At 37.7% G+C, this 18,607-nt stretch overlaps 1 protein-coding gene across 3 annotated transcripts in view; it reads right to left on the minus strand.

Annotated features, from left to right (window-relative positions):
• The window catches only part of STK38L (serine/threonine kinase 38 like), a 51,654-nt gene that overhangs the window by 11,294 nt on the left and 21,753 nt on the right, over positions 1-18,607 (minus strand). For 2 of the 3 annotated variants that reach the window (XM_089524644.1, XM_089524646.1), the window contains exons 2-7: positions 9,883-10,027; positions 8,884-8,935; positions 4,701-4,823; positions 3,819-3,902; positions 2,329-2,452; positions 1,734-1,888 (exon numbers count right to left, since the gene is read on the minus strand). In XM_089524644.1, the coding sequence (XP_089380770.1) occupies positions 1,734-1,888; positions 2,329-2,452; positions 3,819-3,902; positions 4,701-4,823; positions 8,884-8,935; positions 9,883-10,016 (672 nt within the window). In that variant the 5' untranslated portion in view covers positions 10,017-10,027. Of the gene's footprint in view, positions 1-1,733; positions 1,889-2,328; positions 2,453-3,818; positions 3,903-4,700; positions 4,824-8,883; positions 8,936-9,882; positions 10,028-14,503; positions 14,522-18,607 lie in introns of those variants that run through there. The other variant, XM_089524645.1, reaches the window with a different exon arrangement.

Below are 18,607 nucleotides of genomic sequence, written 5' to 3' on the forward strand. Positions count from 1 at the left end.
AAGAAATTATTTTACTGCTTGAGACATAGAGCATTAAGAAAGAGGATGCTATCTATAAGTGCCTTCAAAATGGGGTGGGATCCAAAGACTGTGGAAACTAATGATTTTACTCTTCTAACTTCAGTCTTGGTATTCCAGCAAATTCTCTACCCCAACCTGCTTTAAACACAAAACCCAGAGCAACTTTCATTAATCAGTATGTATTTTAATTATGATTTTAATGTATGAGTGTTAATATCACTTTTCTTTAACTCAGATGAATTTACTTCAGGGTAAACATGTGTGGGATTGCCTGTCCTTTTAGCAATTACTGTGGCACCTGCAACATATATATTTTATAATGAAGCCATATATTTTAAGTAATATGCTTCCTGAGCTCTTCTATAATTGTTTAAAACAGTAAATTCTTAAGCCACAAATGGGAAATTGTGACCTTCCAAATGTTTTTGAACTGCATCTCCTAAAATTCTTTACCACTGGCTATGCTGGCTTGACAGTTGTCAATCAAAAAGATCTGGAGGACCATGGTTGCCCAGTTCTGTCTTGAACCTGCTCATCTAAAGCCTTCCATCAGGAAATATATAGCAGCCTTTAAGGCTATTATGGTCAATGCTAACTGTAGTAGTGCTATGAACACTCCTGGCAAATACTCCTAAAATGATATACGCCTTTAGTTACCTGTGATAGGACAGTTAAGATCCAAAATATCTTCTGTTGAGGACTGTGTTTCAGACCTATAAGCTGTTTAAGAAAGTGTATTTGGTTGCACTGGTGTCATGAACTGACAGTGGTCATGATGCTGGAACAGTGTTGAGAAAAATGCCATATTGACTTCTCAGCCATATTGGTAAATCCTTCTGAGTTAAAGAAAAGTAATACTAACATTCATAAAATAGACATTAAGTGTAAGCAAGCTATACTCCAATAAGACAGGAATTAAAAATGGTATGCCTTCCACATTTGTTGTACATTATGAAAATACAGAGCACAATTCTGCCTGTGTCAAGCTTTGAGATCCAATTGCTAGAGAATACATGGTAAGGGGTATATGCACACCTGAGCACTTATATGATCAACAACCAATATATGGTCAGGTATGCACAGTAAACATATTATGAATGCTTTTTGTGGCTCAAACTCTTGCCCTTTCAGTTCACCTTTAGTCAAATTGAAAAATTAAGAAACATCGATTAAGTATCTGCAGATGTACACAGGTAAGTACCATAAAACATGGTAACTTGTTATACGTGCGTAATTTGTAGTCAATGCTCATAAAACCATTTAAATACACATATAATTTCCTAACTAAAAATAATGCTTGCAAAAATAAGATTTATTAGTTTTCAGTTGGTGCAAAGTTTTAAAAGTTGCTGATTTTGGTTGTTTTTTCATCACTCTCCATCTCTGGAGGACTTTAAGCAGAGGTTGGATCGGCATCTTTCAGGACTGTTTTAACTGTATAGTCCTGCACAGCAGGGGGCTGGCCCTTGTGGTCCCTTCTGACATTAAGATTCTTTGATTAATTTCTACATAACAAAATTTAAAATTAATTCAGATTACTAAGGGTGAAAGGAACTTGTTCTTCCAAGTGCTTTTTCCTCCTTCCAACACCCTCTGTTTTGGCAAAAATGTATGGGTGGCTTTCTAAGCTGCCCCATCCAATCTCACCAGCCTTTAAGTGCTACAAATATCTAAAATCAGAAAGAAACCACAAAATACAGGACATTATATACCTTTGCATCCAGTAGTAGGTTATCCGGCTTAATATCTCTGTGAATAAATCCTAGCTGATGAATGGCATCAATGGCCAGCACTGTTTCAGATATATAGAACTGTGTTTCTTCCTCCGACAAGGTGTCCTTCTTCATTAGTAAAGTCATCATATCACCTGAATGAAGAAAACAATGTATTGAAACATTTTATACTTCAGTTAGTCTTGATAATCAAAATGGTAAAATGACTTGTTCCACTTAGTATCAATGAAACACAGTTGTGTCAACTATTAATCAAATAGATTAATAGCACTGCTTCATTAGGCACACAGAGCCCCACCCCATAAAACTTACTTTATGCTGTCCTTTCTATTAATATATTTATTTTCTCTAGCACCCACTTTTTTTGTCTTTCAGAAATCATTTTAACAGTTGATTTGTTTTTGTCTTGCTATGTCACTGACCCATGGTCATTTCAAATGAATCATGCTTAAGAGACTGGAAATAGATTACATGAAGCCCCCAATCCCCCATTCAGCACTGCTTCATCAGCCAAACTCTCTGCCCAGACAGAATGATTCTGGTTTCCACCACCCATTATCAATTCTTTGTTTACCTCCTGGTAGAAATTCCATGATCAGGTAAAGATTACGTTTGTCCTGAAAACTATAAAACATTTTCACCACCCAGGCACCATCTGCTTCAACCAGGATATCTCTTTCTGCTCGTATATGAGCCACCTATAGTAGAAATATTTCAAAGCAAAATGTTCATATTAACAGATGCTTATCTACATAAATGATCAGCAGACCAATTTTGAATCTGACACTATTGCTCAGTACAGTGAGAGAACATTTCTGAATCTGATCACTGGCAAAGGTGTCTAGAAATATGGGAACACTTTCTTCTGGACAAATACTTGTCAGTGATATCAGACACGTTCCATCATTTGGCAAGTTTAACTCTGCCTCACAAGAGAAAGTTTTTATACAGCAAGATGCAGCCATTATATCTCACATGTTCCACAGTATGTGAACTTGCTTACTATTTAATGAAACAAAGCCACAAGGTCATTGGTTGCATCTTATCCTATAACTTTCCAATAGATGCTTGACAGCATTCAAGTGATTGGTTCTACCATTTCCAGGAGTTATTCCAAGCGCCTGCCAGAGGAGCTGCACTAAGACAACAGGGATAGTTTGCATATTACACTATTTAGATTTTGAAGGACAAAGTTGTTTATATGTTAATCAACAATGCTGAATCAAAGACTGGCAATTTTATAGCAGGCTGTTGGCCTGTAATGTTCATCAACACATTATTGTAATCAATTATGAAAGATGCTAGGAGCTGTAGTAGTCATACACTTGGCCGACCCCAGTTTATACTGTCACTGCGGCCAGGATATTGTCAAAGGTTTTTTCCCCCCAGCCCAGGGATAAACTTAAGTCTGACAATATTTATACAGAAACCAACTAAAGACATGTTGTTAAATTATTCACAAGACTTATTTAAGATTTGCACACCTTCTTTCCCCAAGAACACAGAAGAGGGAGGGGGGGGAAACTGCAGAAATACCACACAAATAAAAACTCCCAGTGTTTCTCAAAAGCACTTAAGAAAAGTTCAGCACCTCTTTCTCTCCTTCAAAAAAAATCTTCTAGTGATCAACTTTACATACAATGACACACAGTGTATCCTACTGGCAACCAACAGGCTGCAGGAACACGCCAAATTTTTTAGGGGCTGAGTGCCCAAACTAAAAGGTCTTCTGGCACCGAGCGTTACCCTGCACCAGGGGCGGGACTTCCTGAACAGGACTTCTCCTCCCCCCCCACACAGCTGAAGGCCCAGGGTGGGGAGGGGAGAAGAGGACAAAGAGGCACACACTTTTCCTCCTCCTCCTCCCCCGTGTTGTCCCCAAGCTTGAGGTTGGGGAGGATTGGGAAGGAGGAGGAAGCGGCATATGCCTCTTCCTCCTCCTTCCCAATCCATTCTAAATAATATGGATCTACTTTTAGCAGCATGGGTACCAAGATATATTTCACTACAAGTATTATTATTGGTTTTGAAGTGCCTAAGGGTATACTAAAAAGAAAGATGTACCTGCTCTTTCTCCAGCATGTCAGCTTTTCGGAGTATCTTCATTGCATAAATATGACCCGTATCTTTTTTCTGAACGAGGCGTACCTATGGATTAATATATTTTTAAAGAAAGCTATTATGGAAGTGTACTTGAATAATGCATTACCAAGCGGATTGGCTCTTCAAGAGAAATTTCTTATTCTTATTCTTATGAGATTTATTCAAAATATATCATACAAAATCTCACAATCATAAGACAATGGTATAAAGAATTTCAAATCACTGAAAATCCTTCCTTATTAAAATTAATAAGGTATTCCTTATTAAGGTTTTACACAATTCAAATTATTTAAAATAAATGTGACCATAGAGAACAGTGGCTAGATGGAGGAGAAACTGATATAAAATGTGTATTAATATAATCTATAAGGGGAGACCATTTTTCCTGAAAGGGTCTTTGATTTTGTTGTTTTGAGATATATTTCATATTTTCTGGTAATTTCTCCATAAGCCATTGATCCCAAACTCTTTTCCACCAGCTATCCAGGGATACAAAATTTCTAAAACTGAAGGACAGATGAGCATAGTTTAGGCAGGCAGAATGGAAACTACTTCTCTGTTCTTGAAGATTAGAAGTGGACTCCAAGGTGACTTAAGGAAACAAGTGGTAAAGGGGACAAGAATGGTCTGATTAAATATATAACAAAGGTTTTTAAATGCTCTCAAATAGATGTTTTGAAAATCTGAGGGAAAAGGTTTTGAAAATGAAGGCTTCTGAATTTATTGCAGTATATCCACCCACAACAATCCATCATCAACATAAAAATACTGAGGAGCATGTCTATAGAGACAAAGACCGATGGCAAGATAGGTTGAAAGAGAAATATTTATCAAATTACAAACCTCTCCAAATGCACCCCTTCCAATAACTTTCAGAGATTCAAAGTCATCCAGGCCTAGCCTCGTTCTCTTCAGCCGTAAAAATTCTGTTTCTTTACGGGCATGCTGAGATCTTCGTAGTTTTTTCTGAAGGAAAGAATTATGCACTACATGTGGGAGAGCTTTTAACAGTCATAATGCTAAGACAACAATCTATAACCTATATAACAATTTGTATTTTTTTAAAAATCGGATAGATCTAGTACCCAGAGACCCGAAGGCAACACATTCTTGAAAGACAGCCAGACACAGAGGAATATTTGACTATTTGGTTGAAGCGCTTGTGGATTCCCAGAACAGTTAACTCACTAAGAAGTGATCTTTCATCTGCCAGTACCCAACCCTTTCCCTGGAACATGGAGGAGCAATGAGACAACACGGACTACAGCTAGAGTCCAAATGAGAGAGAACTCACTGTGAATATAATCATTTGGATAGCTGCTCTATGACAGCAATAGTGTTCATGATGTTAGCAAGTTCCATCCAGCAGAGCTTTCTGAAAAAGTGAGGCTACTGCTTCCACTAGCTATCATTCACCTAGATTTCACACTGCAGCAACTGGTTTAAAATCCAGGAGTATTCCGAACAGGACAAAGTTCTCAACATTAGGAGGAACTTCCTGACAGTAAGGGCTGTTCAACAGTGGAACAAACTCCCTCGGAGTGTAGTGGAGTCTCCCTCCTTGGAGGTCTTCAAACGGAGGCTGGATGGCCATCTGTCGGGGATGCTTTGATTGTGATTTCCTGCATGGCAGGGGGTTGGACTGGATGGCCCTTGCAGTTTCTTCCAACTCTATGATTCTATGATTCTAAAGTCTACAAGTACCAGGTTAAGATGTTTCCCAGCCTTTTAAGTGACATTAGGCCAATTGATTATCCTTACAGTTATTTATTCTTAGCAGCCTTAGTAGGAAGTGTCATTTTATATTGCAGGATTTTTATTATTGGTTTTAACTTTTGTATAGTTTAATCTTGAATGACTCCTTCCCCCCCAGAAAAAGAATCTAGTAAATTGGAATATCAGTAACAACAACAAAATAACAATACATGCAGGGTCTCCTCTTATTCAACTGTATAAGATAAAGTTAATTTAACATTGCTCATTTTGGTCAGCAAGAATTCAATGAGAGATTTTGCTAAATGAAATTATGGCTGTTGTGAACCATTACTAAGAAGTCTCCCCTTAATCTTTTTTTCCTGTATGTGTGATTCAAGACCTGCTTCAAAATATTACATTCCATGTTGGAGGCATCAACCAGGCAATGACATTTCAGTTCTGATTTGACCCTGGAGAGCTGCTGCTATTGAGAGTGGAGAAGCACTGAGTTAGCAAGAATGATGCTCTGACTTTGGATAAGCCAACTTCATGTCTCAAATATGACTACATATTAAAACCCAGCGTGTCTTGCCCTGTGCTCACCAGGAAGAAAAAGTGAACAACTGAGGCCCTGGTCTACTACTAGAAAAGCAGGCAAATAACAGATCATGGTTTTTCACTCACAAAATCACTATGAAATAATCTGAAACTAATACTGCCTCCAAAAAAAGTAAAAAAGGGAAAGGAAAAAATGGTACATATTATCCTGTATCAATTAGTGCCACAAGGTGGCATTATATACCCACTTCTTTCAACACAAAACTTCTACTTTTATTTACCCCGGCTAGAAACATGCTGTGTGTTATGATTCAATCACAAGTAGTTTATTTAATTGTAAAACAAACAAACAAGACAGGAATGGCACAGGACTGCCACTCCTCTACATGCCTATTTGAAAGCATACATAAAGATGAGGTTTCTCAAGGGTTATGCTCAAGCTCTGAAATTCCTAACTGCTCCCTTTAATGTGTAGTGAAGACATCTTTACTCAGAAAAGCCTCTGGTAACTGATATTTTTTACTGCAGGTGGATATATAATAATAATATAATAATAATATATTTTGGTTTATTTTGAATTACATTCTTAGTTCTTATGACTACACTTGTATATCTCATATTCAATTTTACCGTTAATCACCTAGTTAGTTCTTTAAGGAGAAAGGTAGACTATAAATTCAATAGATAAATAAATACAAGAATCTGGAGCTTTTTTCCCCTGTTAAGTGTTAAAATACCGTCGCCAAAATGCTGGGAGGCTAGAAATAAGGAAACCAAATTGAAATGGCCCAAATTCGTTATGCAGTAGAACAGTGGTACACATTACCACACTACCAAAAAAAGGATATGTGTGTGTGTGTGTATGTATGTATAGGACCTTTCTTCTTGTTCTTTTATTCTCAATAATTTCAGCTGCCTTTGGTATCCAAGTAATGTGGCATAGTGGTTTGAGCCTTAGGACATTTCAGAGACACTAGAGAGCCAGTGTGGTGTAGTGGTTTGAGTGTTGGACTATGACTCTGGAGGCCAGGATTTGATTCCCCACAGGAGCCATGAAACCCATTCTGAATAAATCTTGCCAAGAAAAACCCATTATAGATTCGCCATAGGGTCACCATAAGTTGGAAACAACTTGAAAGTGCACAGAAACAACAACTGTGTCTACTACAGAAGAATGATTAAGACAAAGAAAAAAGACAGACTGACAGACTGTAAGGTACTTGCCGTGGTAATATTAATATAATTGTTAAACATCTCATTCCAAGATTATTTCATTTCATATGAGTTGGGAAGATGTGTATGCATATTCCTCTCCACTAAAGAAATGGAACAGGTTAACATATGTAAGGCTACCTGCATTCTACCCCCCAGGAAGGGCAATTTTAACAGAATAGCCATTGCCAGTCACTTCATTAGGTCTTAATCCATTTGCTGATCCCAACTAGAATAGACCCATTGAATCAATTAATGAATGGTAAATTGACATTCATTTTAATCCTACTGATTCAATGAATCAACTCTAACTATCAACTGGATTTTTGGCCTGGTGTGGAAATCATAGGGCCCAGAAGTGCCACGAAACCTTCAGGGGTTCTTTGCGATCCTTGGTCTTCTCGGCTTCCCAGTGATTCTCCCAAACCTTGAGGGGGAAAAGGCGGGGGGGGGGGGGGTGTTCTGTTTGGGACTCAAAAATGATCCCAGGGGTGTAGTTTTGTCCTTACACACAATTTTGAGGCCCTCAACTCACAAGCTGCCTCAAATCAAGGGGAAAAGTGAATGGAACAAACTGCAATGTCACTTCCAGTTTTGAGGAATGGCAGTGGTACTGCCCACATTGGGCTGAGAGGACCTAAAAGTTATTTTTTGGTCTCTCGTGTTGTCCTACTCTGATCAAGTGCTGTAAATTCAAAGCATAATACCTCCTAGGAACAGAAATAAGAATAATATAGGAGAATATCTTCTTTTTTTTTTGTCCTTAAAGTTAACACTTTGCCAGAGTTTCTTATATTCCACTTTGCTCTCTACTGAATATAACAATCTAATTTCCCCCTAAATGAGAAGATCAAATTAATACTTCCTGTATTCTCTTCTGCTGGCTTCCTTCTTCCTCTTATTTCTCTGGGCTTTTCCTGGTCAATTTGGACACCAGGGTAATTTTTTAAAAACAAAAAACAACTCCTGTACGTTGAGTGGTATGTTTAGAGAAATGTACTAAGGGTAAAACTCAGGGTTTTTATGTAGATTTCTTGTACATCCTAGTCCCAATAGAAAAGCTTATGCCTTTCTACAAAAAACGGGATAGCCTACTGACTACCAGAGCCTGTCACTTCTTTGGTCTATCATGCCTTCTGGAAAATATCATAATTCATTCCCCCCTTTAAGTTACATTAGCTGGGACAAAAAAGATAAATAAAAATAAAAGATTTTCAAAAAGAGAAAAGTTATCAATCACCCAAACCAAAAAGATATCAAATTAATAAATTTATGGAGACTTGTCCTAGCTGTTTTTTGTTTGTTAAAAAAGTAAACAAAGCAATTGGCTGAATCTGAAGAAACTGTTTACAACTGTTCCAGTGACAATGCCACAAAATGTCTACACTGATAGGTATAGTTCTGAATGGATTTTGCAAAAAGACATGCCCCTGGATGATTACAATGTGTGGTGTATGATGATTAAAGAAGAAATGCTTATGTGCATGCCCTTGAATCATTAAAACACCAAACCTGAACAATAAAACATAAATGCATTTAAGTTTACTTGCATCCATCTTACCTCTTCATCTGCTAAACCTTCTTCCTCCATGGCAGCTTCTAGTTTCTTCTGCCTATGGTGGTACAAAAAAAGACACATTAAAAAACAACCTGTGTTTTACAACAGAAAAGTCATTTCATTTTGTCTAAATCAGATCAGTAAGAGTAGTTAAAATACAGAAATCTTGCTTGTTGGTTTAGGAGTCTACTGCTTTTTCCACAGAACCCCTCATCATTCTCTTGTTAAGATCCTATTTTTGGTGTGTGGGGGGCAGTGGGAATGACAGTACCAATGCAACAACCAACTTGGCTAAATCCCTGAGAAGCATTCACTTGGTTGCTAATTTGGACAGAACAAACCATGTTTAATGGCAGATACATCACAAATTGCAATACATCACAAGAATCTGGGGAATTACTACAACGTGGGTAATTGTGGCACAAGATCATTTTGCCACATGCACGAGAAAATTCTGCTAGCGCCTTTTTTGCTATTCACACAGAGGATTAACAGGGCAATCCTATGTAAACCACTCAAAAGTAAACTCCCCTGAGTTCAGTAGGCCTTTTTTCCTAGGTAAACAATTTGGGATTGCAGCCTAAAGACCCCTTGTCTCTGTCAGTCTTTGTATGAGTCTTCAAGTGCAGCCGGTCTACTCAACTGCCTTAAGTCTTATTCAAGTCAAAGGCTTCTGAATTGAAAGTCCAAACGGTATTTTGAAAATTCATTGAAAGTGATTAGTTAATTTTTATAGAGTTGTATAACTTTTTGAGAAAAAAATTAATTACAAAAATCCCAAAAGCATCTAGAGAAGGAGTGGGAATTATGCTGTTTCCCAGATGCTGTTGTACTGCAAACCCCATATTCCTCACCACTGAGTATGCTGACCAGGGTTAATGCTGACAAGGGTTGCAGTCCCAAAATATCTGGAGGGTCTTATTATTCCAACCCCTAATCAGGAGAAGTGGGGATGGGGGAAGAGAGGGAAGAGAGAGTAGAGAGAAACCCAACACCCTGTACCTGGTTTCTCTTTCTTCATGCTGCAAAATTAAGTTACTATAAAAGTTCTCCAGTGTGAGCTTGGCCACCGTCACTCTCTCCCGGGTGTGGTTGCTCATGGGAAAGGATGTTGGAGTCCCAGCAGTCATTGCCATAGTAACATGTACTGAAACAGAGTGCATAAAATAATAATTACTCAACAGAAGAAAATCTGTTTTCCCCTCACCAAAAAATAGAAAACCCACAATGAGGAACACAGAGTCCCTTACAGTATTAACTCTGTCTGGACTGATTTACTGATATAAGATCTTCTATGACTGGTACACCTTTAAACATCTCAAGTGAATGAATATGGACTATATCACAAGAGAAGAAAAATCCTCTTTGGTACAGACAACCAATGCTGATATTTTTATCTGGAGTTCCAAGAAGTAACAATTAGTGCAGTTTGTTGTTGTTGTTAGTGCCTTCAAGTCCGCTTTGACTTATGGCAACCCTGTGGATGAGAAACCTCCATATCCCCCTGTCCTCAACTTCTCTACTCAGTCCTGCAGGCTCAAGCCTGTGTTTTCCTTGATAGAGTTTAACCATCTGTCATGCAGTCCTCCTCTCTTTCTACTTCCTTCCACCTTTCCTAGCACTGCAGTCTTTTCTAATGATTCACTTTTCCTCATGATGTGGTCAAAGTACAGCAGCCACAATTTAGTCATCTTGGCTTCCAGAAAGTGTTCCCTCTTGATATTTTCTAGATCAGTGCAGTTCATGCTATCAAGTACATAGAAAGCAAATGAACAAAATAGGAAAAGCAGATCAGAATGTATTTAATACACTGTGGCACAGAAATTTAATTAATTAATTAATTTTATTTACATGCCACATTTCTCCCAAATTGGACCCATGGCAACTCACAAAAGAAATGACAGTTCCAACTCAATCACTACCCATCTAGGTTGTTGGAAATATCAGGTGTCAGACAAAAAGCTGCCATGCTCTAGATCGAGAGCAGCATTGCTGAGATTACAGGCAAGTATCTCTACTCATACTCTTGTGTCATGATAAAAGCAGGGGTTAATATAAACACAATGTATGTAAGACAGATGTGGCATGCTGGACATAAGTTATTTACACTTTAAAACAAAAAAGAAGAACTCAATTCTGACTGAAGGCAAAAAGCTAACTGAGATTTTCTTTGAGAGGAATGGGAAATATATGCTGGGATCATACTCTCTATTCCTTAAAAAAAAGTGGGGGAGGACAACACAGTCATTGGCAATAGTCATGAATATATAGAGAGAGCGCCAGTGTGATAGCAGCTTGAGCGCTGAAGTACAACTCCCCTCTGAACAACTTGTGTCAACAAAACCCTTTGATGGCTTTACGGTCACCCTAAGTCAGAAACGAATTGAAGGCAACAACAAAAAGAATACATATATAATCTAATACAATAGATGTTTGGTTGGAGGCACACACAGGTGTCAAGTGTTCCATTATATGCAAGACATTACTGTAATGCTAAGAATGCAAGTCAGATGGAAAAATAACTCCTGTATTTCAAGCAAAGAGCACTTCATAAAATGTTGCTAAATTGTAAGCAATAAAGGAAAAAGCTTGTCCTAGTCCTGCAATTAGGTCCTCTCTTGCATGTGTGTTTAATGCTTTTTAAAAAAAGGTTACCATGTGCTACTATGGCAAACATTGCAATCTGGTGCCAGAACAAATTTTACTCAGAGACAGCGAGATAATGAGAGTATCCATAAACTGAGTTAAAGCCTAAGTAGGAACTGGGCACAGTTTTAAAAGAAAGTACTATAGCTCAATCTATAAATGCAAAGAAGGCATATATTCTATAAAACATGATCTTGCTAGCATTTTAACTCACTGTCAGATTCAAGTGTTACCAACAAGACATTATACAATGATATACTACATACAGTTAAATTGCTCATGAGCCAAACAGCTTTAAAATTGTTATGATAATAGCATACACTAGTACAGTATTTCAGCATTATACTACTTTTTGGAATTTAGTAACATGTTTCCAACAGAAAGACATAGCATTAAGATGTTACCCTCTCAATGCAACTATTAACACCATGTATTTTCAGAAATCGCACAGAATACAGTAATATTGGCTGTGAATGGGGTACATGTTTTTTTTTAAAAAGGCCAATTATTTGTCTTAAGAGAGTCTATGGTGCAAATGTTTCAGATCTCTGTTTGGACAGCATCTGAATTCTGTTTTCTGTTTATGCCCCCAACTTGAAGTCTAGAAACCTAAAAACTCAATATTTCTGGTGTGTCAATGATACTAATCATAAAAGTCTTTCAGACCAAACTTTCCCATTGATTTTAATATATGTGGAGTCGAAGGCTTTCGTGGCCGGCATCCATAGTTTTTTGTGGGTTTTTCAGGCTATGCGGCCATGTTCTAGAAGAGTTTCTTCCTGACATTTTGCCAGCATCTGTGGCTGGCATCTTGAGAGAAATTTTAATATAGTTTACGCTTTATAGTTTAAGAGTCAATATCAGAACACAAATATGGCCACAAAAGTAGTTTCATCTTTTAATGAATTTTAATATGTTAATGCTTTAACCCGATAAACTATTTAATTGCTTTTTAGATAACTTCATATTTACACTTTTACCAACATTTTGTATAGTTTCTAATCTGTGTTGTATTAAGTACTGTATGTTGTTAGCTACCCTGAGTCCCACTGTTGAGAGGAAGGTGGGATATAAAAGAATTAAATAATAAGAACAACAAATACACTCAATTTAGGATGAACAACTACTATATGAAATAAACAGGCTCTATAACAAATATACAGTATTACAGAACTAAAAAAAAAGGGTCTGCAGTACCAGTTAGAACTGAATGGGGGAAAAAACCTTTGCTAAAACAGTCTCCATTATAAATTATGAGCACTGGCCACAGAAGAAGGCATTTTGATTGTTTCCAGTGTTTAGTACCTAACTGACTGTTTCAGGGTAAAATGAGGAGGGAGTGGATGAGATAATCTCTATAATTGTGTGACAGGACTTCTTTTCTTTCTTTCAGTCTTAAATGTACCAAGTCCGTCCCAATTTAAAAAGCCAACATAAATGTGTTTCCCTGCAGTTTTTCCTAAACTTCCTAACACAGGCACCACCAAAACCAGAACATTTGGGGTTTTATTAAGCCTGCAAAGAGCAGATAACAATTCTGGAATGAAACTACAAAGCTATAAATAGGGTGGTTGATTCTAACTCAGGAGGAGGAAAATGACAGAAGAGTTCCCATCTGATGAAATAGTAAAACCTTGCAGTTTATACAAAGGGATTCACACTGCTTTGTTCCACCCTTGTTACAAGATACATTGGGCCCTGGGGATGCTGGGGTTTGGTTCCAGGACCTCCTGTAGATACCAAAATCCATGGATGTTCAAGTTCCATTACATAAATGGATAGTAAAATGGTGCTCCGTATATAAAATGGCAAAATCAAGGTTTTCTTTTTGGATTCCCCCCTCCCCCAATATTTTCAAGCTGTGGGTAATTGAATCCATGGATAAAGAATCTGTGGATATGGAGGGCTGACTGTACACTGATCCATACCTCTTCTTTAGTCTTTGCTCTCTCCTGTAGCTGTCATGATGTTATGGGAATTTATCTCCTGCCTGAACTGGCACATAGCACAATGGCAAGGATAAAGCAGTAAAGCTTTTGCCTTCCATCAGAGATCCAGGTGCAAGTATATGCTCAGCTCACCAGATGACCTTAACAGAGTTGCAGTTTCTCAGCACTGCCCATCTCAGAGGTCTATGAGAATAAACTGGGAAACTGAATACCCAGACACACTAATTTATACACCTTACAAGACATAAATGATTGAGATATATGTGAGTATAAACATGCAAACTTCTGACTTTTGGACAGAACATAGAGAACAGTAGCCATACTGCCACTGATATAACTGATACATAATGCTGATTCCGTGAAATGGGATAGCCCAGAGACCAACTGACTAATTGTGTAAGAGATAAAGATACAGGTTCTCTTTCTGGCATATTTAGGAACAGTGCCAGCAAAGGCTGGATCATAAAATGGCTAAGAACCTATGCCAGTCCACAAATTTGATTCTATACAAGCAAAGTAATAAAACCAAATAAAACTGAAACTCTGCACCCGGATAAGTTACAAGTTCTGTGCCAGGAAAAGCTGGATTCTGTGATCTGTATTAAACCAATTGTTTCTCTTATTTTGCTTACTACACACAGCAATATAACTATATATTTTGGGTACTACTAGCCACAGTTTCAAGGAGTCCAGCCTTAAACAGTGGAAAGCATGCAGCCACTTCTCTCGATTACACAAATCCTCAGACACCATTCATTCATTTTCAAACAGGAAAAAAAGAATGAGTTTTCTAGGAAAGTGAACACTACATTTAGTATTACGTTGTGTTTTTTCTGTGCTCTGCCTATATTGCAGCATGCATATAGCATTCCCATTATGCAAGTCATGTTCTCATGCTGGTCTCTTTAATGGTCTCTAATCTTTAAAATGAACTGATGACTTAATGCCTTTGTTAACTCAGTATTTGAAATAAAAAAGTAGGGAAAATGCAGCAAAAGCTTCCATTCTTTTCCTTCCAAAAACCTTACCAGCTACCCACAACTGCTTCTTCCTGGCAGCAATGTTCCAGTACAGAATGCCATCTGAACACTGTGTTTCCTTGCCCCACCCTATTAGCCCTGAATGTTTTGAAAAGGGGCCACCCACATTTCCTGGAAGGGCCCATAAAGGAGCCGTTATTCCATCTCCAGATCATGCCATTTACATAATGGAATCATTCTATTCCTGGCACAAGATAAACAAGACGGCTGAAATGTTTTAAAAGGGCATTTAACCAGCCAGTATTATTTGGCTGCAGACCTTCAAGTCAAGTGCCAAAGAGCCCCCAAATCCACCAAAAACAAAGTAAAACAAAAAAACCCTGCTGCTTGGGAAGGAAAAAGAAAAGACATGACTGTGGTTTCTTCAACAAGCCTTCTTTATATCTAATATTACTGGAAAATAATACCACTACATTCACCTTGAAATGGAAATCATCTTTAATAATTCTCTATTCAAATAGGTGATTTATAAGGTTCCTTAATCAAGAACAACTAATTTTTTTTGAACCAGAAAAGAACTTCTGACCACTTCTGGTTTTCTTTGTGGGGAGGGGGAGTCTTTGGTAATCTATGTGGCCCACAGAGGAGCCCAAAAGCAAAAAAGTGCCCCCCCCTCCAGCCAACCACCATTGTCAACCTTGGAGACTCATGTTGTCTAAGGAAGATGGGAATTCAAGCCAATACATCTGGCAAAGCTGTTATAGATAACCAGGCTGTTAAGAAGCCTCACTGGATGCTTGATGTGCAGAGCAGTATGCATACTGCATGCCTTCTGACAAAAGAAATCAGTACTGCAACAAATCCTGTATATATGTTCTGTTCATTTTCTTATATTTTGATTGACACAAAATGTGGGTTAAAGAAAGATAACTGGAGGTTTAGTGTGACTAATGTGATTTTTATTCAACTCTCAAGCCTGTTGCATCTATATGTCAAAGGACAATTTCCAGGAAGAAAATAATTTCCCAGCGTTCCCTGGATTTATGCTACAGTACTATGAGGCAAGTTTCTTTCTGCATACTGTATTTCCAAACTAGAGATTAAGATCCACTAACATTGCTCAAGTATAAAATGCTCAGTTTTCACTGACAGATGTTAATGCCATTGAGAGATAAAAATGGGAGGGGGGATTTTGGTTTGGTTGGCCTTTTTATCTGAATCCACATCTTTCAATGTTGTTGTTAACTACCCTTGAGTTGATTTCAACCCATGGTGACCCTGTAGATGAGACATCTCCAAGACCCCCTGTCCTCCACTGCTCTGTCCATATCCTGCAGGCTCATACCGGTGACCTCTGATTGAATCTTACCATTTGGTATGTGGTCTTCCTCTCTTTCTACTGCCCTATACCTTTTGTATCATCATTGTCTTTTCTAATATTCATGCATTCTCATAATGTGACGAAAGTATGACAACCTCAATTTAGTCATCCTGGTTGCCAGCAAAAGCTCAGACTTAATTTGTTCTAGAATCCATTTGTCTGTATTTTTGGACATCCATGGCATTCTCAGCACTCTTCTCCCATACCACATCTCAAACAAATTGATTTACTTTCTATTGGCTTTCTCCACTGTCCAGCATTCACTTCTGCACATAGTCACGAGGAATACAATGACCTGAACAATCCTCACTTTGGTGTTCAGAATTATATCTTTACACTTTAGGATCCTGTCCAGTTCCTTCACAGCTGCCCTTCCCATTTCTTGGCTGCAGTCTTCGTTTTGATCAATATTTGATTCAAGAAATGAGAATTCCTTTACTATTTCAATTTCCTCATTATATAGATGAATTCTCATAGATCTTCACTGGTCATTATTTTTGTTTTCTTAATTTTCAGTGTTACTTGCACATTCCTCCTTTATCTTATTCAGTAACTGTTCCAGGTCTTTGATGGTTTCTGCTAGTAATATTGTGTTGTCTGCATATCTTAGCTTGTTCCATTAGGTCTTCCTCAGGAAAATGGGACTTTTGTTAATAATATTTCACCACAGTTATAATACTGTATAAGTTGTCTGCATCCACTTTATGAAAGAAAGAATGGCAAAAAGGATTATCTTCCTCTTAAATGAAAAAAAAAACAACTTTAAATAATTTAAAACCATGAAGTCAATGGATATTTGAGGGTATTTGTATTAACCTCTATTAGCGGAAAAATTCCAAATAAAAGAATAAAAGTGTTAGGGAACAGTCCAATTAATATTAAAACATTTTCGCAACTACACTTGTCCCTCCACATTTGCAGCTTTGACTTTTGCGGATTTGATTATTCACAGATTTTATTAATATTTTCTCTCTAGTAGTATGTAGGTCCTCCAGTGCAACTCTATGGTCAGCTTAAACCAAAAGTCACACTGAAAGACCTAGAGATTCCTAGAGTGAACACTCCACTAGGCATTTGTAGATCCTCCAGCACAATTCTATGGTCAATGTCTGGCAGATGTTGACCACAGAGTCACCCTGGAGGACCTAGAGAGGTGTTCTCTCAGGTAACAACATAGTGTTTTTATGTGCGGTTTCCCCACGTTCACGGAATCTTGTGCCGCTAACCCCAGTGAATGTGGAAGGATGAGTGTACATTCTATTGTCTTCATTTACAAGCAACTTCTATTGAACTGAATAAGACTTTTGGCAATTACATTAGTTTTATGTTCCATTCATTTCAATGGGAAATTGAAGCATAACCTTAAATTTTCAATGAAATCTCTGAGACAAAGTGCTTAGGGTTAACAAAGATACAAATGCCAGTGCACAAGCATTGTTTTAGGGCTACAAATCCAATACTCATTTATCTGAGAGTAAGTCTGTTTGAACTCACTCTAATTTCTGGGTATAAAAGTATAAGAATTTGCATAAGAATTTAGAGTATGTTTTTATATTTGAATTGTGAAAGCCAATACTTACTAGCAGATGAGGGTACAATCTTAAATTTAAAACAATGCAATAAACATAATAGAATAAAGTTAGTTTTTCTTAATACAGCCATGCCTGTTCTTAAATGGGGAGCACATAAGTGTTTCATCCATTAAAGCAATTCTGCTTTGCTCTGTAGAATGCCTGTAGCAAAGGAAAAGTAGAGACAGTCGCATCACTTATCTGGTCCGAACTAACTGAATACAAGAACAGATTGGAATTGTGAGAAAATATGCTAGAGCTATTCACAGCATGGGAATGAACAAGCAAATTGTACTGTCAGTTAATGGCATCTTAATAGACTGGGAGAAAGAAGCTTCTCAGAATACTTCAAGGCCAAAGAGACTTGGGGGCCACTAGTGACATGAGCCATAGATTTTACTTGATTTTTAAACACAAGTTCACAGAAACTGCTTTTTAAAAAAAGAGTATTACTAGTCCACAGGATGCCTATGTGAATGATTCTATATAGAAACCACTCTATTATGAGGTTTCAAAACAGCAAAAACAAAACAGTATAGTAAAAATTAGTTAGGTTCCATCTACTTCAATGACATTTCCCCTCCACCTTCTGCCTAAGAAAAAAATCCTGAATACAAAGGCCAGCCTGAATATGTCCATATTACACTGCTTGCAAAGGATGCTGAAACTTAGAAAAAACTAACAGGAAGATGTTCTAGAACTAGTGAGTTTGACAGGTGGTTAGGAACAGCCTTTCCCCCTTTATCTGAAACATTTATTTCACGGTGAGGAAAACTTGGCCCTCCATATAATTTGAGCTAAAACTTCCACATTCCTTCTAAATGACCATGCTAGTTGAGACACTGAACAATTAAAATCCAATACATATGGAAAACCAAATTTTCCTCATCTGTGATTTCTATACCACTTCTCCATAGCTTGAGGCAGAATTAATTTTTTTAAAATACCCAATAATCAATACAATTTCACTAACAGTAGCAGCCCATACAGAGAGCCCAATGTTCTCTCAGTAGTCTGGAAGAAACAAATTTGGCATCCTTTCCAGAAAGCCATTGGATCAGAAAATAACCTCACCAGAGAAGTGGATCCAAAGTGGAAGAGGCCCTGCTCCTTGCCAATGATATACTTACTTTGCCTGCATCCACTTGAACCCTGAACTGGACCTTGTAGATGCCCATTTAATAAATCAATTTTCTCTGT

The sequence above is a fragment of the Sceloporus occidentalis genome, unplaced genomic scaffold (assembly GCF_023333645.1).
Source record: "Sceloporus occidentalis isolate IW3139 unplaced genomic scaffold, rSceOcc1.0.p SCAF_5, whole genome shotgun sequence".
Taxonomy (NCBI): Eukaryota; Metazoa; Chordata; class Lepidosauria; order Squamata; family Phrynosomatidae; genus Sceloporus; species Sceloporus occidentalis.